At 50.8% G+C, this 24,117-nt stretch overlaps 2 protein-coding genes across 3 annotated transcripts; both read left to right on the top strand.

Annotated features, from left to right (window-relative positions):
- The first annotated feature begins 17 nt into the window (after window positions 1-17).
- PMM2 (phosphomannomutase 2) lies at window positions 18-21,431 on the top strand. Of its 2 annotated transcripts, none has more exons than XM_008696883.2 (8): window positions 18-165; window positions 5,204-5,315; window positions 7,436-7,512; window positions 8,196-8,287; window positions 10,475-10,574; window positions 10,703-10,778; window positions 11,875-11,990; window positions 19,992-21,431. In XM_008696883.2, the coding sequence occupies exons 1-8, from the start codon at window positions 85-87 to the stop codon at window positions 20,091-20,093; spliced, it is 756 nt and encodes a 251-aa protein (XP_008695105.1). In that variant the 5' UTR covers window positions 18-84; the 3' UTR covers window positions 20,094-21,431. The 2 variants fall into 2 exon arrangements, with proteins under 2 accessions (XP_008695105.1, XP_040491276.1); XM_040635342.1 differs by lacking the exon at window positions 19,992-21,431 and adding an exon at window positions 12,696-13,085.
- On the top strand, window positions 21,396-23,480 carry LOC103668580. The gene is made up of 2 exons (XM_008696882.2): window positions 21,396-22,145; window positions 22,493-23,480. The coding sequence occupies exons 1-2, from the start codon at window positions 21,396-21,398 to the stop codon at window positions 22,706-22,708; spliced, it is 966 nt and encodes a 321-aa protein (XP_008695104.1). The 3' UTR covers window positions 22,709-23,480.
- Window positions 23,481-24,117: the final 637 nt, after the last annotated feature.

The raw sequence follows: 24,117 nt of genomic DNA, 5'->3' as shown, positions 1-24,117 counted from the left end.
CAGCGTGCCCTGCGGCACGGGGGGGGCCGAACCCGGAAGTTCTGCGCCGGGTTCCTGGTTGCCAACGAGTCCTGTCCAGAGTGGATGGAAACCGGCGAGATGGCGGCGTCCGGCCAAGCGCTATGCCTCTTCGATGTGGACGGGACCCTGACGGCCCCGCGACAGGTAGGCAGCGCCCGGCGGGCTGGTGGCAGCGGGTGCAGACCCTCAGGGTGCTCGGAGAGATGGCACGGGGTCGAAAAACCCTTGAAAGCGAAAAACTTGTATGGGGTTGGAAAACGCGGTTCTGGAAAACGCATGCCCTGGATTTGAACCCCAGCTCAGCCCCCTTGCCAGCTGTGTGCCCTCCTCAGTCCTGTCACCTGTGAGCTGTACGTTGTAGCCTAATACGAAAAACTTACGTTTTCAGGTCAAACAGACCTAAGAGTGTCTCAGCTGTACCCTCTTGACAGCTGTCTGACCTTGAGCAAGTCAGTTAACCTCTGAGTCTCAGCATCCACGGCTTTAAGTGGGGACCTTCCCAGTTTCATATGGTGTTCGTGAGGGTCGAATGAAATCGAATAAATTGATAAAAGTATCTTGGGTATGGTAGACCGTGTTCAATAATAGTCAATAAATATTAGCCGCTGCCACCACCCCCTTTCTCCACCCCCTTCTCCAGCAGGAGTGAGGAAGGAGACCTAGATTTTTTCAGATTGCCTGCTGAGAGCCCCCTTGAACCCTCAGAAGCTTGCTTCCCATTTCTAGATTTTGCTGCTACAGGCATGGATATAGGTTTCATTAAGTTAAGCTAAGCATTTGTGACGAAGCTCATGCTGACCTCCTTGCATGGACTGGTCACAGAACAATAGCCATTCAAACTTGAGACTGGGCACAAGTGACCTCAGTAACTTCTCTGTCTATCCCTACCTTCTTAATTTTGGCCGGAGGGTGGCAGTGGTGTTCTCCACATGTCCACATTAAATGTGTGTGACTTTAGATAACATTGCTTTGCCGTTCTGAACCACACAGGGTCAGTGTATCTAGTGACAGTACCCAACTGCAAGTTCTTCAGAGGCCCTTTCTTTTTCTTTTTCTTTTTCTTTTTTTCTTTTTTTTTTAGAGATTTTATGTATTTATTTGACAGAGAGACAGCCAGAGAGACAGGGAACACAAGCAGGGGGAGTGGGAGAGGAAGAAGCAGGCTCCCAGCAGAGGAGCCTGATGTGGGGCTCGATCCCAGAACGCCAGGATCATGCCCTGAGCCAAAGGCAGACACTTAACAACTGAGCCACCCAGGCGCCCCCAGAGGCCCTTTCTGACTCAGATTCAGTGACCAACACACACTTCTGGACTGTTAGAGAAGCTCGTGGCCATCTGGAGCCAAAGACAGCAATTCATTGTTTGTGAAGGGCCAGATAGCAAAAATTTTTGTCTTTGCCAACCACGTGGTCTGTAACTAGTCAACTTTAATGCAAAAGGAGCCATAGACCTTATGAAGGCACAGTGTGGCTGTGTTCCAATAAAACTTTATTTTATTTATTTGTTACAAAAACAACCAGCTGCTCAATTTGGCCCATGGGCTGTGATGGTCTAGGGTCACATTCCACATCTTTTTACATGATATAATTGGATCTTCTCAACCTTTCTCCTTTTTTCATCCCACATAGGATAATTTCTTTTACCCTTTTAAACATGAGGAAACCGAGACTCAATGAAACCATGACCTCTGTTTCTCACAGCAAATCTGGTACAAGGCTCTGGGCTGCTGGGCCTTGTTATTTGCTAAGTTTGCCATTTTCTGCCACTGCTCTAAGAGGAAGCTGTTCTGGCTACTGGTTATGCCATTCTTGAAGGTGCTTCTGCCTTCCAGAAAGAATCAGGATAGATGAGCATGAAGTATGAAATAGCAAAGAAACCCACAATGTATTCCCATAACACATTTGAAACATGATAGTCTTTGCAGCCAACTAATAATTTTAACACTGAAAAAAAAGAACTTAACAAAAGAAAAATTGTTTCTGTGTGCCAGGTGTTCCAGGTAAAAAATAAGAATATTTTAGCAAGAGATCTGTTCATTATAGAATAATACAATACCCTCCCTCCCTCAATACATGCATTCGTAAACACTGAGAAGCATATTACAGTCCGGAAGCAGAAGAATGAGTTACCTTGCACCTGCTGAAACCCGATACGATATAAGTAGATAAAATCTAATTAGAATGGAGTGCAGAGCTTCGCACATATCGCTATTTTAGTAGAATTTTCTTGTGCTGAGTACTTTCCTAAGAAATGCTATTCCATCTAAAAATGTTGAGACTTAGAACAAAAGAAGGGGGGCATAAACCTGAGTGAATTGTTTTCCGGCTTTATGTCATAAAAAATTCAAACGGGCACCTGGCTGGCTCAGTCGGTAGATCATGTGACTCTTGGTCTCGGGGCTGTAAGTTAGAGCTGCACGTTAGGTGTAGATATTACTTTTAAATCTTAAAAAAATAAAATTAAAACTAAAAAGAAATTCAGACGTACAGAATCCCTGAGAAACTAGTATACAGAACAGCCGCATCCCCACCACTTAAATTCAGCATCGAATGACATTAACTCCCTCCTTTCTTACTCTTCACTGTACCACTTCCTGAGCCACAGTCATCATGGTAGTTCACCCCTAAATATTTGAGCCTGGATCTCTTGAGGACATGTGTGGTGACCATACTGCTATCATCACCATCACCTACGAAAACTGTCACCAGTTCCCTCCTATTATTTAATGCCCCAGTCCAGTAGTTGGCAAACATTTTTCTGTAAAAGACCAGATAGTAAAGAGTTGAGACTCTGCGGGCCACGTGGTCTCTGTCACAGCTACTCGGCTGTGTCGTTGCGTCCTCAGACACTACGCAAGTGAATGGATGTGGCTGTGTTGCAGTCGTACCTCGCAGAACCCAACGGCGGGTCCATGCCGGCCCATACACCCTATTCTGCTGACTCTTCTTTGCTCCTGTCAGTTTTCCTCTTTTGTCCCCCAAAAAGTCTTTTATAGTTGGTTTTTTCAGAAGGTGAATTTTTAACACACTTCGACCTCAGTTTCAAGCTTTTGGATCTTTCTCTGTGTTTTATTTCGCCTAGGATGATTTAAAAGAATTCCTTGTGATTAGCAACACAAGAGCTATTTGGGAACGTCACAACAACTTGGCTCTGTGATTATTTTGCTCTAAAGAGCTCTCCTGCCCTGGGTAGTTTAGATGCTCTGTTGGGCTCACAAGCAGCTGGGTGTTATTTCCTGTAAAAAAAATTTGCTGCCACTTGGAAATGAGAAGGTGCCTTCTAACACGCACACAGATTGCAGACGCGTCTGATGGCCACAGTACCATGGAGCTCATCAGTGTGCACAGGGGATAAGATAAAATAAACTGAGCTTTGGGTTCTGCTTGAAGATGGAAGTATTGCACTTTTAATCTTTTGCAATCCAGGGAATCTTCCCCCATTCCTGCCATCCTGACATCAGGTGAAAGTAAGCCACTTGGAGGGCTCCAGGACCCATTTTCACAGTCATTGATTCATAGAGGCCACCACTGCACTTCTAGATTTTGTCTGCTAAGTTGAGATTCCACGGAAGGTGTAGGAAAGATTGTGCTCTGTTATAAGCCCTTCTGTGCAATTTTATTAATCCTATGTGTATGTTACTCTTAAATGGTTTAAGAAAAAGAGAAGAGTTGAACTCTAGAAGTTTATGTATTGAAGTTGCTTTTGTTTTTGTTTTTAATTTCTGCTAACTTCATTTCTAAAGATAACTGTGTGAGGGCCACCTGGCTGCCTCAGTCAGTGGACTAGGTGACTCTTGATCTCGGGGTCATGAGTTCAAGCCTCACATCGAGGGTAGAGTTTACTTAAAAAATAATAAATTGGGGGTGCCTGGGTGGCTCAGTCAGTTAAGCATCCTACTCTTGATTTTAGCTCAGGTTATGATCTCAGGGTTATGAGATTGAGCCCGGCCACATGCTGGGCATGGAGCCTGCTTAAGATTCTCTCTCAAAAAAAAAAAGGGGGGGGGCGCCTGGGTGGCACAGCGGTTAAGCGTCTGCCTTCAGCTCAGGGCGTGATCCCGGCGATCTGGGATCGAGCCCCACATCAGGCTCTTCTGCTATGAGCCTGCTTCTTCCTCTCCCACTCCCCCTGCTTATGTTCCCTCTCTCGCTGGCTGTCTCTATCTCTGTCGAATAAATAAATAAAATCTTTAAAAAAAAAAAGATTAAATTAAAGATACCCCATGTAAATATACAATTCAGATTGCTAAAAGTAACAAAATAACTTTAAAAAATGAATTGTGATTTATCTTAATAGAGTAATATATTTTCACGTTCATAATTTCTGTTGAATTAGTGCACAGTTTGGACTTAAGCATAAAATTATGCCATTGAGACCACTGTTGAAAGATAGGAGCTTTTCTTTTAGGAGAGATTAAAAAAATCTAGTGATCTTGCTCCTGTACTTTATTTATTTATTTTTGGTTTTGTATGATTATAACAAATCAATTCTGAACGTCCTCTTTGATCTTATGGTATTTTGTTTTAAAATCAGCAGCTTATATCTGTAAGTGGAGCACAGTGTAGCATTTGAAAGGAATGCTCTAGATCTGTCTGTATCGGCATGGAACAGTCATCGCAGCTCGCTCAAAACACGTTACTGCACAAGACATAGAATGAGTCCACTTGTGTTTCAGAAAATAAGACCTGTTTACATATGAACACAGAGAGGAATAGCTGGAACCAGCACAGAGCAGCTGTTAATATATTGCTTGTGTGTTTTAAGATAGGTAAAAATAAGTAAAATTTAACACATTTTTTCTGGTAAAAATTTGATGTCCCCAGATCACAACTAAAATATTTGGACTTACCACACACCTAGAGCCTGAATTGGCATATATGAAAATAAGGGTTGCGTCACTCCTTTTTTTTTTTTTTTTAAGATTTTATTTATTCATTTGACAGAGAGACAGCCAGTGAGAGAGGGAACACAAGCAGGGGGAGTGGGAGAGAAAGAAGCAGACTCCCAGCGGAAGAGCCCGACGCGGGGCTCGATCCCAGAACTCCAGGATCACGCCCTGAGCCCAAGGCAGACGCTTAACGACTGAGCCACCCAGGCGCTCCGGGTTGCGTCACTCTTAAGAGTTTTAATTTCCTGGTTACTGTATGGCTCATGACTTTTTATTTTCCTTTTTGAAATGTAGAAAATTACCAAAGAAATGGATGGCTTTCTACAGAACTTGAGACAGAAGATCAAAATTGGAGTAGTAGGCGGGTCGGACTTTGAGAAAGTGCAGGAGCAGCTGGGAAAGGATGGTAAGTAAACTCTACGTTGTTGATTATGTTTGGTTAATTACAGCTTCCTATGAGGACATTAGGACCTGTGGCCATTAAGTACCTTAGGCAGGCCCAAGCCCTCCTCCCCGTGTGGCAGACTTCCTGCTGCCTTGTTTAGACAAACATTCTCTCTGCTTTCTCTTTCCTCTGTTCTTAATGCTATAAATAAATTTCTGGAGTTGGTGGTGGACCATTCCGTCTGTACTCAGATTCATGGGTGGGGTCGCCCAGAAGTTTGAGTGTGTGTGTCACTGCCTGGAATGCTTCGGGTTGTCCCCATACACTCTCCTAGCTCAGCTCAGGCTCCATCTCCTGACCGTCCTTCTCACCCAGGTGTTGAGGCACCTTCCGGGTGTAGGGGCCTCCTCTCTGTTACCCTAACACAGTGTTCCCAGAGTTCCCTAATCATGCATCACCTAGCCTCCTGCCCTCCTTATTGAACCAGGATCTCCAGCGCAGGACCCCAGGAAGCCAGGGGTTCTTATTGGCCCCTTCACTGGAGATGCTGAGGTCTCTGGGGCCCGGGAATCGTATTTCAGCAGCTCCCCCCTGGGAGATTGTGATGCACAGCCCTGCCGCCTTCAGAGCACTCTCTGCTCGCTGGAAACTCTCTGGTTATCCATCCTTTTTTCTTGGAGATGAGGACTATGGATTCCTCATCTTGTAGCCCCAGGGCCTCTAGGGTGCCAGGCCTACAAGAACTAGAGGGTGGAGAGATGGATGAAATGATCGTTCTGGACACTGCTGACATTTGGGGCAGGATCATTCTCTGTTGTAGGGGCTCTCCTGTGCACTTAGGATGTTCAGCACCACCCCTGTGGCCTCCCCGCATGGGATGCCAGGAGCACCTCCACGCCCAGTGTGACAATCAGAAATGGCTCCAGACATTGCCAAATGCCCTCTGGGGGGCAGATCCCCAGTGGGGAACCAGTGTTTTAGCTGTAGTATCTTGCAGTCCAGATCGGCATAAGCTGTGTGTACTGGATTAGTTACTGCGCATTCTCTTTAAAGCTCTCTGTTCTGCTTACACTTCATTTTCCTCATAGATGCTCTACTTAGAAACGCTAGAAATGACATAAGAGGGCGCATTAAGCCCCGGAAATCCTGTTACCTGGCCCTGATGGCCCTTTCTGCCTCTGGCCATGTTTTTAACTACAGGCTCAGAGAGGTTTTATGTCAGGGTAGGGCACTGTCTGTAGATTTCAAAGAGTGTGAGTCAAAACAACAGAATCAAAACATTCACAAGCTGGAAGAGAGTTGAAGACCCAGCTGTATGAGAGTCACCTGAGGAACTTGTGAAAATTCAGATGTGAGAGCCCCACCCAACACAGGGCACCTGGGAGTCTGCATTTTAATACGCAAGTGAAGTTTGAGAACCCAGTTAGATTTATGTGAGTGGTCTCCAAATCTGGCTGCATATAAGAATCACCTGAAGACCTTTAAAAAAAAATTTTTTTTTTTTTTTAATTCTGATTTTTAGCCTGGTCCTGCATGTTCTGAATCAGAAAGCCTGAGAGCAGAGCCTGCTCTGCACATTTTCATCGCTGCCCTGGTGATGCGGGTCCACAGGGAGGCTTGGGGGCCGTCCTTGGCTCCCATCTTCCTCTCCAGATAGAGGGGGCTGAAGGCAGAGAGTCAGAGGGCCCGCCACCAAGTCCCCGATCTCCAGCCATCTTGTACATTTGTAATTAGAGAGTCTTTTTTAAAAAAAAGAATTTTTGGGGCGCCTGGGTGGCACAGCGGTTAAGCGTCTGCCTTCGGCTCAGGGCGTAATCCCGGCGTTATGGGATCGAGCCCCACATCAGGCTCTTCCGCTATGAGCCTGCTTCTTCCTCTCCCACTCCCCCTGCTTGTGTTCCCTCTCTTGCTGGCTGTCTCTATCTCTGTCAAATAAATAAATAAAATCTTTAAAAAATAGAAAAATAAAAAAAAGAATTTTTTTTAAGGAGTTTTTTCCCCACCTGCCGAACCTGTTCAAGATACCCTTTCACAGTCCTTACTGGAGTTCAGCTATTTTATTGGCGATACGTGTCAATCGAGAAATAGAAACTCCAGCTTCAGTTCCTTGTACACTAACTTTTCTTTTGTTTCGGTTGCAGTGGTTGAAAAATATGATTATGTGTTTCCCGAAAATGGCCTAGTAGCATACAAAGATGGGAAACTCTTGTGTAAACAGGTAGGTTCTTGAGTGTCCAGATGACTATATACTATTATTAAAATGTTTTCTAAAAAGATACTTGATGTTGGATGCTTCTGGGGAGGTGTATCCGGGAAGCGAGGAGCAGGGGAAGGAGTGAGTCTCCATCCTGTATTCTTACATTGAATATTGAACATATGACTATCACATATTCCAAATTGTTAACTAAATTTTTATCATTGTTTTTTAAGGATACTTAATCTGATATTTCTGTTATGCTGGCAAAGACTGGGGAAGGCTGCCTCGCTACAAGCATTTTTAAGAGGTCCTGTGTAGCTCTTATTAGTAACAAGATCATTCCACTCAGACATAAGAGAAAGCTTAAGTGGAATGAATATACTTTCTGTCAGCGTCTGTAGATATTTTAATTGAATAAAAGCAGCAGTAATAACCTCTTTGGGTCTTCCATGAAGCATTTGAAAGATAATGAGTACAAAAATCTTGAGTCATGAAGCAGGAAATGCTTTAACTGAAGCCCTTCATGGTTTGCCTTATGTTTTCAAGCAGGGAAAGAAGGAAAAAGGTAGTGGGGCGTGTCACCCTGGCCACCACATCAGCCTAGTGACCCTTGGCCAGTAGTGGCTGAAGACCCGGGTTTGCTGTAAAGTTATTTTGAAAAGGCCACCCCCAAATCAAGTAACCCCAGTATTTTCTTTATCTAGAGTATTCAAGGTCACCTGGGCGAGGCCCTAATCCAAGATTTAATCAACTACTGTCTGAGCTACATTGCGAAAATTAAACTCCCGAAGAAGAGGTGGGTTTGCTTTCAGCAAAGAGGCTGCACTGGCTTGGGTAGAAGTGGCGTTGGCTGGGTTGGTGCTGACTTAAGGCCTGGGCCCTGTGCTTAGTAAGACATTGCTGGAAACCTTCTAGTGGAAGAATGAATCCATAAATGATGGCATTTCCACATGATGGGAATCGGAAACTAGACACTTATGAGGCTGTGGGTCTGAGGGAAGGCCTGTAAAACAGCAGTGTGAAAAGCAGCATGAGCCCCAGAGCCGGGAGTCACCCCAGAGGCCCAGGCCAGACCCCATGCACAGCCCTGTTCACTAGGCCCACACTGTGACGTAAAATCTGCATTAATCGCTGTCATTTGAAAGTCAGATTTCACGTTGTAAAATATCATCGCTTCTGGCTTCTGTGGTCGCCAAAGACCTGTAATTTCAAATGAGCACAAGATACCCCCTGAATTCAGGAAACAGAGCTGAGACCCACCTGGATCAGCATTTGCCCACACCCTCGCCAGTCTCACTGTACACCCCACAGATAAGTCACACAGGCGCAGGAAGGCTTCAGATGAGTCCAGATTCTCAGGGAGGAATTAATCACTTGATAAACTTCCTTAATCCTAGGTTTTGAGAACAGAAGCCTTTCTAAAATGCATCAGCCTCCCTCCCTTGGGAATGAGAGGGATACTATGTCCTTCAGTTGGGGAGAAATCTTCGAGCTCTTTTTCTGACAGTTTAGGACCCGCAGCCCTAGGGTTACCCCTAGGAATGATCACCAGGGTCCCTGTAGAAGGTTTAGGGGACAGGGCTGGTCTGTACCAGCTCCAGGACATCCCAGGTGGGGGATCTTGAAAAACCATCTTAGATGCACATGTGTTGTTGTATCATTTGCTTCTATGCAGGTTGAGCACAGCCGGGGAAAGGATTCAGCGGTTGAGATTTTGCTTTTACTTCACCTAATGAGTATTCATTGCTTCCCAGTTAACAAAAACTGGGACATTTGATTTTCTCAAGACCCTTTAGAGGTAACCAGAATGCCTGTATTAGTCCCTTTGTGAGGTTCCAAGAGGCATCCAGAGTCACACAGCCTCGCAGGAGGTTGCATTGGCCTTGAAGCAGGCCCTCAGCTCAATGCTGGGCATGGGTGTCCGGTATTCACAGGTGGCTGGTGGCTCGAGATCAGGGCTGTGTGCGGAAGACAGAAGAAATGGGCCAGGGAAGAGAGGCATCAGGGTTGAGAACTAGAAGATACTTCTGAGCACACAGTAACAAAACACTTAAACTGCACTGTAATGGATAAATAGCTCACAGTTATTTGAGCTTTTAAGAAACTACTTTGAGATTCAAACTGGAAACGCAGTGGCGGGAAATGGTGGGGTTTTTTTTAAACATCTTTATTCAAAGTAGCTAAAAAAGTGTTAAGCTGTTCTCGTTTTCTGTGATCAGGTCATTTAGTAGCAGCTGGCCACAGGGTGTTCCCTCGGTAATGATGGAGGCTCGCCAAGCAGCCCTCAGAGCCTTTTCCCGTAGCTTTGTCTGCTCAGATCGGTGGGTTCAAGAGGTCACTAGTAAAGGTGTCAGGTGCATGAATTTTCAGACTCCTCAGGGAACTTGAGAGATGGTAATCATTTTCATCTCTCTCTCTTTTTTTTTTTTAATTTGGCAGAGCACACAAATAGGCAGAGGGAGGAGAAGCAGACCCCACTGAGCAGGGAGCCCGACATGGGGCTCGATCCCAGGATCCTGGGATCATGACCTGAGCTGCAGACAGACGCGCAACCGACTGAACCACCCAGGCGCCCCTCATAGCTCTTTATTAACGATAAGATTCACTGTCCAACAGAAATAATGTGGGCCACATGTGCAATGTTAAGTTTCCTGTAGCTGCATTAAAAGAAAGGAACCCCCGAAATTAATTTTCATCATGTTTTATTTAACTCAGTATAGTCAAAATACAGTCACTTTAATACATAGTCAACATAGAACATTTCGAATGAGGATGACATTCCTTTTTCATGCTACATCTTTGAAATCTAATCTCCATTCAAATTAGCCGCATGTGGCCCATGGCTGCCGTGTGGCTGAGCCCAGCCCTGTGAAATGTCGAACACACCAACCCCTGCCTTCTGGAAATTTGAGCCTGTTGACCCATCTGTAACGTCGCCCACATAAATAATGTCTCTCCGGGGCCCGTCCCCTTTCCTCTCCAGGGGTACTTTCATTGAGTTCCGAAACGGGATGTTGAACGTGTCCCCGATTGGGAGAAGCTGCAGCCAAGAAGAACGCATTGAGTTTCATGAACTCGATAAAGTGAGTCCCTCGGACACAGCCTGGGTCTCTGGAGAGGAGATAAGATGTGTAGCCTTGTGGCCAGCGGCTGAAGGGTGCCTTCCAAACTGCCATGCGCTAGATAATCGGTATCTCCTTGTTTTTCTCAGAAAGAAAATATCAGACAGAAGTTCGTAGCAGACCTGCAGAAAGAGTTTGCAGGAAAAGGCGTCACGTTCTCCATAGGTACCGTGCATTCAGGCGGGTTTTGGGCTTTAGTAACCGCTTGCCCAGGGGGTTGCCGGGGACCGGCGAGCTCTTGAAATGGGACTGTGCTCGGTGTGAAGTTGGGCAAGAGGGGCTCAGGGGCAAGCACTTCTGTGTGGTCAGCCCTCATGGGGCCGGGTGCCAGGTTTGGTTCTAAAGTCTCACCTGGCGGGATTCCACCCTCCGCACCTCTCCTCCTGGCCCAGAATAGCGCTCAGCCCAATAGATTCTAGAATCTTATGATGGATGAGCAGCAGGGAACCTTAGCAGTCAGTTGGGTTGGTTTTAGAAACTAAGAAACCAAGGCCCGGGACTCGTCTGAGCTCACAAAGTTTGTATCTACAACGGCGGACTGGCGTGCAAACGTTTCCGATGCCCGACGGAGTTCTTCCTGGGACGCTGGTGTCTTGCCTTGGTTTTTGGTAGAATACACTTGTCAGACGCTTGAAGCAAATGGATTTCTGTCAGCGCTGATGAGTCATTGCGTCAAGCCCTCTTGTTTTATCACCTCCATAAGCGTGCAGTTGTAGGAAAACCGGAATTGCAAAGGGATCATGTCTGATAGACGAACGGGTAGATGTTCAAGTGTTCTTGGACCGTGAGGTGAACGTCTGACAGAGCTTTCAGATGGTTTCATGGCCCCTGAAAGCTGCCTGCAAATCACCTTCCACGTGCTTTTCCTTTTTCCTGCGAGATGAGCTGCATGCAGCCTCCTGGGCCTTGTTGCCTGGGAGCCAGGGCGTGTTAAAGCTCGGGGCGGCCCAGCTGAATGAAGCTGTTACCAGATTTTCCACCAGCGTGCTTCATTTAGACCCATGCGCTGTACACAAACGCATTCCTTGTCCTGAACTGGTGGTCTGTCTCGCTTTTTGATTTTAGGTGAAATAATGTTGGAAAAAAGCAATGTTACATTAATTTCTAGAACCAGTCCCTAAAGTAGCATAAGTAGCAAAAAAGGGCATTAAAAATCAACCTCGGCCCTCCAGTTGCTGACGAGTAGACCACACGTTCTATTCAGCCCCATGCCCTTACCTCCTTTCCACCTGTAGCTTTTGTATCTTTCCCCTCTGCGCAGGAGGCCAGATCAGCATTGATGTCTTTCCTGATGGCTGGGACAAAAGGTATTGCCTGAGACATGTGGAAAATGACGGCTATAAGACCATCTATTTCTTCGGGGACAAAACCATGCCGGTAAGTACGGGAGCATATATTGGAGTTGGACTATTCGGTTTGCGCTGCAAAAGGGGACATGAACACATGGGCCTTTTCCCCTCCCCCACTGGCCCAGCTCTCACTGAGCAGTGGCTTCTGTCCTGTGAGAGATGCAATTCAGCCTCCCTCCCTTCGCAATCAGACACCGGATGCCTCCTTGGGGGCAGGCACTTCGCAGCTTTCCAAAACACCTTTCCCGGTGCTGCTGTCCAGTCCTTTGTGCACTTCCAAGCCCTTGGCCACTTATATGTCATTTTTCCACTCTGTTTTTCCCCCAGGGGCATTCATTATGAGTTGGGCACAAGGCATCCTAAATGGTAGGAAGACAGGAAATCTCACAAGTCTGAAATTCAGGAGACCATGCCAGGGACTGTTCACCGGTGGGCATCACACACGGAGGGTTTGGGGAGCTGTCCCTGATGGAAGTCCCAGGTCCAGGACTGAATCTGTATCAGGGCTGAGAGCAGAGCTGTGTCAAAGGCCAGCACTGGTAGGAGGAGGCAGAGTAGGGATTTCCCCAGAGCCACCGTGGTGCCAGGACAGGGCTCTCCTTGGGACAGGTGGGCCCCGAGAGGAGGCTCAGCACCAGCCACTCCCTGCCCAGCCCTGGGCCCATGTTTGGGTTCTTCCTTTAAATTCCTGTCGCCCTCTGGGCTCCTCTGCTTCCCTTCACACGCCGCCCAGTGATGGGAGTTACCTTGCCATCGGAGGTCCTGGTTCGGGCTTTGTGGCCATCCTGCACCCAGCAGGTGTGTCCTGAATGCTGCACATCAGGAGTTTTCTTACCGTCTGGTCTCTGGTCCACTGCAGAGTACTTGCCGTTCTGCTAAGGTTTTTCTGGGGTGGACCTCCCCGCCTTTCAGCCAGGTCTCCACATAGGGTCCTCTAGCATGAAAGGGACTTCTGATCAGTATAGGCTCGAGTCCATCTTTCTAAATGATAAAACCAGGACTCAGGGGCGCCTGGGTGGCTCAGTTGGTTAAGCATCCAACTCTTGATTTCGGCTCAGGGCATGATCTCGGGGTCCTGGGATCAAGCCCCATGTCGGGCTCCCCGTGCAGTAGGCAATCTGCTTCTCTCCCTCTCCCTCTCCCCCTCCCCATGCTCGTGTTCTTTCTCTCTCTCTCAAATAAATTAATAAATCTTTAAAAACAAAAACCAGGACTCAGAAAGGGAAGTGACTTGCCTGGGGTCACACAGCTCGTGCCAGAGCTGGTGTCACCAGAACAGACCACCTTGTCTCTAAGCCCGTGGGCTTTCCAGTCTGACAAACCGTCCCTCCATCGCGGTGGGGAACGTTCTCTAGTTCCCAGACAACAGCTTTTCTGGAGCTGTGTCTTTTAGCCTCGTTCTTAATGACAGAGTGATTTACAACTGCGTCCATTTGGTGAAATTCTTCAGATGCAGAAATGCTTTGAATGCAGGCTTTGAAAGAAGCCTCCGTCTGACTTTGATGTCCTTAGAGAAAGCAAGCTAATGCACTCACACGGGATCTAAGGGCTGGCCAGGCGCCTCTGCAGCCCTCCCAGTTCCGTGCCAGCTCTGGTGGGCTGAGGAGAGAGCTGCTGGGACAGGCAAAGCCAGGTTCTTCTCAGTGGTGACATGCTTGCTGTGTGCGGGTCGCCACCAGGAGCCTCAGCGGGGACTTCACAGAATGGGATGCGGTTCTGGAGAGAAGCAGAGAATGCCTGCTTTGGGGAATTCTCCCTCTGAATTAGAGCGTTTTCTGGGCTGTTTAGCTGCTACAGGACCACACATTGATTCTGTGTGCTTGGTTTTTAGTTTTACCTACTTTTTAAAAGTGGATACTAGTTACGGAGGTTTTTTTTTTTCCCTGATTCTTAACATATTTTCATTGTAGAGCATTAGAGAAAGTTCGAGGGAGAAAGCGTAAGTCATGTGGTCACAGCTGACGCGCCTCCCAGCCTTTTCTCTGTGGGCGTACATGACCCCCAAAGTGAACCCTGCATTCTCATTACTTGATTCTCTCCTTTGTTCTCAGTACGTATTTTATTTCTCCATGTTAGTGAATATTCTTTGAAAATGAGATTTCCTGGGGCTGTATTACCGTTTCCCCAGCAGAGGCCCTGGGACTGTGGTGGTCGACGCCATGGTGACCATTCTCTGCCCTCTCTGACGCTGTCAGTCAGTGCTTTCCTGGAAATGGGAAGTAACAGTCCAGCCATCTAAACCTTTAAACAGGCACAGAGCCATCCAAACACTAGCTTTAAACTTCTCCTATTCAGTGATAGATTTTCTTTCTTAGCATCAGGACAAATGTTTTTGCCAGTTTCCAAGGAAACAGCACTTGAACTAAGAACTGTCAGTAAAAAGCTGTTTCCCAGGGGTGCCTGGGTGGCTCAGTCGGTTAAGCGTCTGACTCTTGATCGCAGCTCAGGTCTTGATCTCAGGGTCGTGAGTTCGAGCCCCACGTTGGGCTCCATGCTGGGCGTGGAGCCTACTTAATTAAAAAAAAAAAAAACATTTCCCCGCCAAGCACCATAGACTTACGGGCCTGCCTGGTGGCCTCTCCAGCCTTAGCAGCCACCTCCGTCTGGCGGGATCTGATGTTACACAAAGGCCCTCCCCGCCTTCCCTGCTTGGAACACCCCCAGAGAGCAGGGTGAAGCTTTTCTAAGTGCTTGTCAGTCCTGGAAAGCAGCCCCCCATCCTGCCCATCAGCCACAACAACCAGGGTCTGTTAAAACCCAGCTCTGAGTGCAGCCTCGAGGCTCCACACCCGGCCTGGAGTGCCGTGGTTTGCTGCAGGGAAAGGGATGGCCAGGGCACAGAGAGAGGCACCCCACACTGCTTTGCATGGCTTTGCGGGGTGGCGGGGGGGGAGGACTGTGCCAACCGATACCCCCACCCCCAGCTTTCCATGTTCACAGGCTAGACAGCTTCTGCTGGCTTAACGCCTCCTGGCTTTAAGGCAGTTGGAACATGAAAACGTTCTAACACGTCATGAACATCGACAGCTGATTGACTTTGACTCAGCAGATCCTTTTGGGTGATGGAGCTCTCTGTATGCTCCTGTGTGCGGGAAGGGCACACACGGAGCGGCAGCGCTGGGGGGCACGCTGCCCTGCCGCAGGAGGGGCCCGACCAAGTACACAGCAGCCTGCACATGGCAGAACGCCCCGTGGCTGTACAGACTGCTGATGCCGACCCATCTCTGGGACGTTTTATCAGGCGAGCTGAGTAAGGTGCAAACAACCGAAGTAACATCCGCCACTTTTGTCTAAAGAGGGGGAAGTAATCTGTCTTCACGTTTGCTTGTAAGTGCATAAAGGGAATGTGAAGGGACCCCCAAGAAAGCAGACGACAGACCTCCTGAGGGCCCGGGACAAGGATGGGAGAGACACTTACCACTCTGTTTTTAAATCTTGAACTCTGTGAATGTGCTGTCTGTTGAAAATGAAGCTTCAAAATATCAAATTGAGAAAAGGAAGAAAACTAAATTTTTTAGCTTCTAAAGCACTTCAGACCCTGGGCACTTGGACATTCTGTCCTCCGGTCCTTGGGCAGCCTGGCGAGGTGTGCAGGATGGGCGGCAGCGGGCTCTGTGCAGGGCTGGGGGCAAGGTGCAGGGCCAGCGACTGGGTGGCATCCGCAAGCCTCTCGTCACTCTCCCACATCGCCTCCAAACTGCTATTAAATCGTGCAACACTTGGTTTTCCACAAACGTTAAAAAGGAAGCTCTGTCTTTAAAATAAGCTTCAAAGAGGTCCCCATCGGCCTGGTAGGAAGAGGCAGCTTTGAAACCCAGAAGACCCAAATCTGGCCCCTGCTGCCCACTTGGTGACCACACACATCTCTGTGTCCGTGAGCCATGGTGCCTGTCAGCCCTGTGGGTTCCTCTGAAGCAGTGGGAAGAAAGGGAGGTCCTGGAGGGAGGGTGGCTACCCCAGGGCTGGCTCAGGAGAGGCAGCAGGACTTGCCTCTCCCAGCAGGGGAACCAGCAGGCCACCAAGTCTGCAGCTTTTAATGAAGTTAAGAAAAGCTCATTCAGTATGAGATTGCTGTGAGAGATTGGGGGCCTACAGGGTGAGTGATGCGTGTTAACTGACGAGCCTTGAGTTCCTGCTCAGGCTTTGGATGGAGTTGGCCTTTGGGCATGGCCTGGGCATCCTCGCCATGTCTGGCATCTCCCATGCTCACTCTCAGGATGCCTGAGGGCTGATGAGGGCACAGAATGTGTCCTGTGCGCAGACCTGTCCTACTACTCCTGTGTTTCAGTGCCAAATCTGAGACCCAGGTCTTAGGGGGCTAGCGGCAGGCTTAGGTTAGCACAGAGAGGGCAGTCCCTTGCTCACAGAGGGACCCCTGGGAAAATCGCTGCTCCCCAAGATCTGACGGAAGGAAGTTGGACCGGGTTAGGGGTTTCCACCAGCTCCCCCATGGGAGGACAGGAAGGAGGACACTGGACAGGGGCACCATGGGTGCGGGTGTTTGTTGCAGTCTCAGCTGACCCGCCTTCCTTCTGGACACCAGAATCTGTGGTCTTGTCGCCCCTGAGATCGGGAGGGGGGACTGGATAAGCCCCAAAGAAGGAACAGCCCCCTGCTCTAGCTCTTCTGTTCAGGGGGACCCCAGCTTCAGGCCCCTAGAGTGTGGCCAGCTCTCAGGGAGACCCCTGGTATGGTCACTGGTGTCTACAAATCAGCTTCTCCAGGATGCATGTCTGTGCCTAGCCCCCTCACACAGCGCTCAGCCCCGTTTTGTGGATGAGGGCATGTGCTGGAGCCATGAGCAGACCCTGAGGGTCACCCCAGGGGCATTAGCAGGACAGCAAACCAGCTCACTTTCCACCACACCCCAAGCTGATTAGTCACCAGATTGTAAGCCACTGGATCCCATCATGGAAGTACATTGGAATCACCCAGTTGTTTTCAAAACGTCATGACCATGGAGTCAGGCTTGTTGTTGTTTTTTTTTCTTTTAAGCTTAACAGTTGACTTCTAGGAAAAACCAGTATAGTTACCTAAGGGCATACATCGGTTTCAAATATATCAGAAAGTTGTGACTGTTTTCGTCCCCAGCTAATGATCACACGTTGAGAAAACAGCTACATACCAGTCACGCAGCATGCACTCAGATCCGTTTGGCTTCCCACACAGCAGCCCATGGGCCAGGGACACTGGCCCTGGAAGTGTCGGTAAAGCTCCCTCATTGACTGTCCCCTCAACCCAGGGAGTACCACTCTCCCAGGGCTTTGAGGATAGAGCCCTTGTCCCTCTGGCCTTTGTACTCTGATACCTAGAAATTTGATCAATCCTGTTACACTGCCCAGAGATGAACGTCCACGTGAGCCAGGAGTGGACTCCCAGCTAGGGGGGGGTCTGCTTGAGCCCCAGATGGGTGTTCTCAGCAGAGACTGCCTCAAGGCCCAGCCGCCCAGCCCTGCTTCCTGCCCAGCAGGGCCCACAGGCCAAGGACACTTGATGCATGCTCCCTTCCTCAGCTCCACCGCCAGGATTCTCAGGGTTCACCAGACACTCCCCAGCAGCTCAGCAACAGCGTGTGTGGAAATGGCCGGGTGGCAGGGAGACTGGACCCCACTCGGCACTGCCTTCTGTTTTTCCGTTGCACTCAGACCTTGGCCTTGTAGGGATTTAAATATTAATGGGCTGTTTGCACTGAGCTGCAGGCCTCTCTGCGCCCTCAGGTAATGTGATCCGGCATTCTGATCTCTCAGAAACGGGTCCTCCCCACCCAGAACAGTGACCCATGGTGCCTCTGCAAATCCGATGTCGGGAATTTCCGGTTCTCTGAAGCCTGATTCTAGAGGAGGGTGCTCACACCAGCTCTGCGTTGCGCTTCTGCTTCTCCTGACCTCCCTCGGACTCCACAGGCGAACTCTGTGCAGCCCCAGGGAGCCCGAGGGGAGGCCGGTCCCCTGGCAGAAGAGGGAGTTAAAGTCTGAGGTTGGCGGTGGGGCTGGAGACACTGCTGCCAACTTTGCTGAGCCGAGACAGGGCCTGGAGAGCCAGCCCCAGCCGGGGGGGGGGAGAGCTCGCCTCGCAGTCCCATTCCACAGGCAGCTCCCTTCCCCCCCTCCCCCCCAAGCAGGGCCATGGGAGAGTCATGCCAAATTTGTCATCTGTTAAGTGCACATCTGTCCCCACATGGACCAGGTCTCTTGGGAGGGACAGGTGGGGCAGCTGCTTCAGAATCGTTCCCCTGGGGAAGGGCATCTGCCCTCCTACCCAGGGTGGCTCTGTGGCCTCCTAACCGCCGCGCTTCTCCTCGTCCTCATCCCCCACCAGTCCATCTTCTAGAAGGTGACTCTGATCGTGTCCCCAGGTTGCAGCTTTCTGGGTGGCTTCACAAAAAATCCCAAGTCCTTACCTCCCTGGCCTAGCTGGCCACTGAGCCACCTTCCTGGACATGGCTTGTCCCCTCACTTCCTCTGCTCATGGGTGCCTCCCTTGTCCCCCCGGGGTTTTCTTCCTCTCTGTTCTTTGCCCTGCAGAGTTGTTCACTTCCATCTCCTGCCCTCTCCCCACCCCCCAACGCAAGCTGTGAAGGCTGCCCCTACCTCGGTTTGCCCGGCAGGTAGGGCAGGTAGTAGGTGCTCCCCGGGCTGGTTGGGTTCACGCGTGTATACAGACTCCTCCCTCCTGAGTGAATGAGTGACAGAGTGAATGTGTCCCCAATAGATGTTTGGTTTTTCTGGATAGTGCACAAATCTGTTTTTACTATGTTAGGTTCTCTGCAGTGGTTTTTACCTCCTGTGCTATTTGTAAGAGGAATCCAACTTTGATTCTAAGAATTACACGAACTGGTTTTACATTTACTTGCTTGGTGGGGAGCACATGGTGGGGATGACGCTCAGAGCTGACCCCGAGCCCCTTGACAGCACAGAAACCTGCGAGGCCAGGGCAGGACCCCAGCAGCTCCCCCAGTCGGCGCTGGGAAGGGACCTTCCCAGACGTGGCTCCGAGTTCATGGCCCCCTAACCTGACTCCTCCACCTGGCGCACTTAGGGCCCCGGCAGCAGCCCGTCCTGAAGTTTGGGGAGAAGTTATTCTCACAAAAATGAGAGCAGTAGGAATTACTGTGTCCACGAGTCCTATAAAGGGACGTCAGATTTTTCCTATAGAATCCTTAGGAGAAGCAAAGCAGGGGCTTTCTGGCAGCTCGGGGTGCGGGAGCGGCAGGAAGGCTACTTCATTCATCCGAGACCAGGGGCGGGGTAGGGATGCCACACGGACTGGAGGACCTGCAACCCAGGTACACGGCCCAGCAGAAACAGTCTTACACTCCACTCTTGGAAGTGGCCCAGGAGAAGGGATGTGTGCACACGCCTGGAGCCACATGAGCTGAGGGGCGGGTGCTGACCTGGTGACCCCCACTGTGCTGCGGGCGGGGTGCGGCACTACCCCCCATCCAGCAGCTGGCTCACACCTCGTCCGTGGTACAGGCAGGGTCGACACCTGGGCGCCAGGCTCACACAGCAAACACAGGGATATTTAAATGTAAACGAATCAAAATCAAATCAACTTGTTCCTCTGTCGCCCTGGCCACATGCTATCACGTGCTCAGTAGTCACCTGTGGCTGCTGTCAGCTCGGAGGCTGGTGTGTCCGTGTCACAGCAAGTTCCAGTGGCAGCGCTGCAGGGAGCTGTCAGCCCTGCCACACTGCCTGTGAGAAGAGCTTGGGCACGCAGTTAGAACACGGCAGCAGAGAGTGCTGCCACCTGCCATGCTTGCTTTATAGAAAAATGAGCCTCAGACAGATCTTCACAAGAGCGTCATGATTCCTTTCATAGGCATAATTACACGTTCCAAGCTACACTGCAGTTCAAGGGAAGGTGATAAAGCCTTTCTCAGTAATGACTGTACTTGGGTTGTTCCTCTCCCGGGGGCTCAGGTAACCGAAGCCGGCCTCCCCGCTGGTAAAACTGCCAATTCCTCAGCTCCCTGGCTGCCCGCGCCCAGGAGAAGCTAGGCGCCCACATCTTTGTGTCTTTGCAGGGTGGGAATGACCATGAGATCTTCATCGACCCGAGGACCGTGGGCTACACGGTGACGGCCCCCGAGGACACCCGCAGGATCTGTGAAAAGCTGTTCTCCTAACAGCCCCTTTCCCGAGGGTGGGCAGGGCGTCCACTGACAGGTCTGAAGGGTCACTGGTGGTCACACTCAGGATCCCTCCCTCCGTCACATGCCCACAACCCCCGGCCCACACCAGGCTCCCCACACGTCCTGTGGCCCCAATAATGTGGCCTCCACCCCCAGTGCCAGAAGCAGCCAGACTTGTCAAGAATGGCTGGAAGGAATACCTCCAACCCGATTTCATCCCCCACCCCCGAGTCTCAGACCCTCCATACGTGCAATCACGGTACACACGGTTTTGGGGGAACCTTCCCCATCATTCTAAAGTGACACAGAACGAATGTGCCTGGACCTTCCCTCCTCATGGGTCTTGTGAAAAACGTAACTGGTATCCCTGTGTGGATACTGCAGGGGCATCCGGTGATGAGAAAGGACAAGATGTTTACAGCCATCCCTCCCCAGGACAGAAGGAAAGCTCCTGCCCGAGTGTCAGCCTGGGGAGGACCCTTGGCCACCAGGCAGTACTGAGCTCAGTAGCGTGTGGGACGCAGACAGATGGCTGCCAAGTGACCACTGACCCCAAGGAGTTTGCACCTCAGCTGGCCTGCAGCATAGGCGAGTTCCAGATTCACTACACTTAGAGGAGAACCCGCTGGGTCTCCACCCGTTGGGATGGGAGCAAGTGGGCCCCAACAGCCGGGCCCCCGACACTGGAGCTGGCTGACTCCCAGAGGGCCTCATTCCCCTCCAGTTTCTCAGGGATCACGTGAGAGCCTGAGCTGCACGGCTGCTCTGCAGATCTTTTCGTGAACCAGCCTGTCTGCCCTGGCCTCACCCAGACCTGGACCTAAGGGCTGGGAGCCGTCTGGCAGTTGGGCCTGCGACCCTCACTTGTGCTTTGAGTTCGGCGAGGTCCTGATGCTGCTGGAAGGCATCTCTGGGGCCCCGTGGAAGAGCGCTTTCCAAGGAAACGGTTCACAGGTCACTTTTCTGAATCTGGACACAGTAGGACCCACAAACCCTCCGTCCACTCCAGGCCACAGCACGGCCTCTGCTTGGGGCTGGCTGATCTGACTGGGGGTCTGCACCCTTGCCGCTCCACCCCCACCCCACCAGGTGCTTGCATCTCAGCATTCTCTGGGTCCTTCCAAGCCTCCCAGCCCTGCCCCCCAGGCTTATCTTGGCTTGGGGTCCAGTTGGGGGGCAGTCTGCCTGTGTGACCACACACAGGGTGGACATTGCTCCGTGGTTACCAGGACACAGCCACCCAGGGGTACCTTTCCTTGTTGGATTTTGCCAATGATACTGTAATGACCTTTCACAATGAAAAGCAGCAAATTAAAATTGATTTGTTTCCTATTTATCATTCTGAGGGCTTTTCCCTTCTTTGACGGTTACGTGAATGGTGAAGTGGACGATCAGCTGTGCTATCTTCTAGGATCCTGGAAGGAAAACCCAGCCCTTGCAGAGCTGAAGGCCACTGCGTCTCATGCTGGTGTTCCCAGGGTTTGTGCAGCGCCAGGGTCTTGTGCTTCCTGGCTGCCACAGATCCTTCCTCGCCTTCCTGTCCACTGGGTAAGGATCCACAAGTTCCCTTGTTACAGCAAAGCAAGACAATGGAGTCTTAACTCAAACTTGCCCCAACCTTTGAAACTGGCTGGGCCAGCCCCTCCCTGGGTTCCCACTCAGCCGCAGACCCCCTGGGCCCCTTTCACCATCCCCGGGGGCCTCCCTCTGTGCTGCCAGCATCTCCCCAACCTGCCTCCCACCTACCCCGCCTTCCACGCCTCTGTCTTCTGGTCTTCCATAACCCCCCGCAGCCCGCAGCCCCCAGCCAGGAGCTGCGCCTCACCCACACTGGTCCTGGGGGACTCACATCCTGTCTCTGCTGCTGGCCAGCGACATGACTCAGGACGGGTTCATCTCAGCCTGTTTGCTCCTCTGTCAGGTGGGGTACGGGCCCTCCCACACAGGAACCCTAACCGAGCTACCTCCAGCCAGGCTGTTACTAACTCCTCAAAGCCCCGGGAAGCCTGTAAGGCGGGCACTACCAGCCCTGCTGTCCAGGTGCAGGTAAGTCACCCCCCAGCTTTCCGGAGCTGGCAGCACAGACACCAGCACAAGAAACTTCAACACGGTGGCTAAGTGTTGAGCAAGAGGGAAGCAGAGGTTGGCCCTGGAAGCGGCCCCGTGAAGGGCACAGCCCGGGGCGCCTGAGGGAGAAGCCCCCAGGAAGGCCCTCCTGTACTCAGTGAGGCACCTGCACTCCATCCCGAGGGAGAGGGAAGGGGGAGGCTCGGATAGGTGGGACACTAGGCAGGAGCGCCCCGAGGCTGTAGAGGACGGAGTCAGGAAGATCTGGCAGATTTGGCCGCCTTGAATCACTTCCTCTCCAAGGACTGCTTCCTCTTCCACCATAGCCCCCTGACCTTGGCTCCATCAGGCCACTTGGGCCCAGCAGCCAGGCCCCCAGGCTCCGTCCCACTGCCACCCCACCCTTCTCTCAGAGCTGGATTCCCCCACCTGCCGGTTCTGCCACCTGTGTAATGCTGAGCACAGCACTTCGACAGATCTCCTTGTTTGGAATGAACGCCTACTTTGGCTCCTGCCTAAACGGGTTCCTTGGCCTGTTGTAATTGTTCCGAATACACTCTGAAAATCAGTACTGCAGTAAAAATAGTCAGGTCTGTACCATCAAAAATGATCTACCCTCTCTCCAGAGACACTGGCTGGGCAAGTCCGACCCAGAGCAGCCCTGCCTGTCAGCCCAGCCTCCACCACACCCTGCACCTCCCCGCTGCGCTCCTGGACACCCACCCAGGCCCTGGGCCTTCACACCTCCCACTGCCAAACTTCCCTCGGTCTGCCTGCCCCTGCTCTCGCCACTCATGCTCACACAGTAAAAGTTCAAGTGCATCCACGGAGCAAGTGGCATTTTGTTGTCACGAAGCCCGACTCTACTGCTAAGCTGCCCGATGCTGGAGAAGGAGGATTAAGGGAAAAGGCATGATCCCATCCTCTTCTTCACCACCCCAAAAAACCAGCCTGTGAAGCAGAATGACGGAGCATGACTGTGTCCGCCGCGTTCGGGGGAGACGCCCTTACCTGCTGGCTCACAGGAGAGGCAGCAGGCCTCCGCCGTCACAAACAACACAGAGCCTTGCACAAAACACACTTTATTGAGAGAGAGGCGGCTGGTGGGAGGAAAGATGTGGATGGAATCCCGGATGCTATTCCCAGCTCTGTCACCAACATCAGACGTCCTCCCAAAAGGAGCTCTGAAAGCATGGCCTGTGGCCGACAAAGGCCTCCACAGACCCAGCAGGAGGCAGGGGTGCGCGGACCCTTCGAGGGGCCCCACAGGCCAGGAAAAAGCAGACCAACTGTTCACTGCGCTGTCTGCCAATACACACACACACACACACACACACACAGTCAACACACTTATTTGTATATTTTAAAAACTCACCAGTCGTCAACAAAATAGTTCTACCTTCCAACCCCTTTCAAAGGAAGCCCTTTCCAGACCGAAAGACAAACAGGACCACAGACTGAAACACCTGACGAGGGCCTTCCTGCTCCCAGCATCCCCCACCCTGGCATCCCCCAGCCTGGCACCCGCTGGCCACCCTCCCCCGTCTGCAACACCCCCGGCTGCCCCAAAGCTTTCAAGGGTTCACTCCCTGCACTGACACACAATTTCCTGACTACACATAAGCCCCATATTTCAAAACATTATTACCCAGCTATTTCTATTTTTAAATCACAACGAAAGCCAACCCAAACCACTGCAGAGAAACTCCTAAGGATGTGTTTACGGCAAATATCTACAAAGGGTCGAAATGTCGGCAGCGAAGTGCACACAGGGCTGGCTCTGGCTGAGAGCCTTCGTTATTAAAAAAGGAAAGAAAAAAATCCTAAGCATTTCTTGCAAGAAACCCCATCACCAAAGGTGCATTTCTCCTTCAACTTTTGACTTGACCAGGGCTGCCCAGAAGCAAGCTACCAACTCTCTTCTGGATGGATCTGGACCAAGGTCGGATTT

This window comes from Ursus maritimus, unplaced genomic scaffold (genome assembly GCF_017311325.1).
Source record: "Ursus maritimus isolate PB19 unplaced genomic scaffold, ASM1731132v1 scaffold_2, whole genome shotgun sequence".
NCBI lineage: Eukaryota > Metazoa > Chordata > Mammalia > Carnivora > Ursidae > Ursus > Ursus maritimus.
Note: the sequence above shows the minus strand (reverse complement) of the source record. Positions and strands in the feature narration are given on the sequence as shown.

Coding starts and splice junctions, on each gene's coding strand:
- PMM2 (XM_008696883.2), top strand. CDS start 85: ATGGAAACCGGCGAGATGGCGGCGTCCGGCCAAGCGCTATGCCTCTTC. Junction 8,288..10,474: donor ATTAAACTCCCGAAGAAGAG/GTGGGTTTGCTT, acceptor TTTCCTCTCCAG/GGGTACTTTCATTGAGTTCC. Junction 10,575..10,702: donor AGTTTCATGAACTCGATAAA/GTGAGTCCCTCG, acceptor TGTTTTTCTCAG/AAAGAAAATATCAGACAGAA.
- LOC103668580 (XM_008696882.2), top strand. CDS start 21,396: ATGAAAAGCAGCAAATTAAAATTGATTTGTTTCCTATTTATCATTCTG. Junction 22,146..22,492: donor GCCCTGCTGTCCAGGTGCAG/GTAAGTCACCCC, acceptor CTTCCACCATAG/CCCCCTGACCTTGGCTCCAT.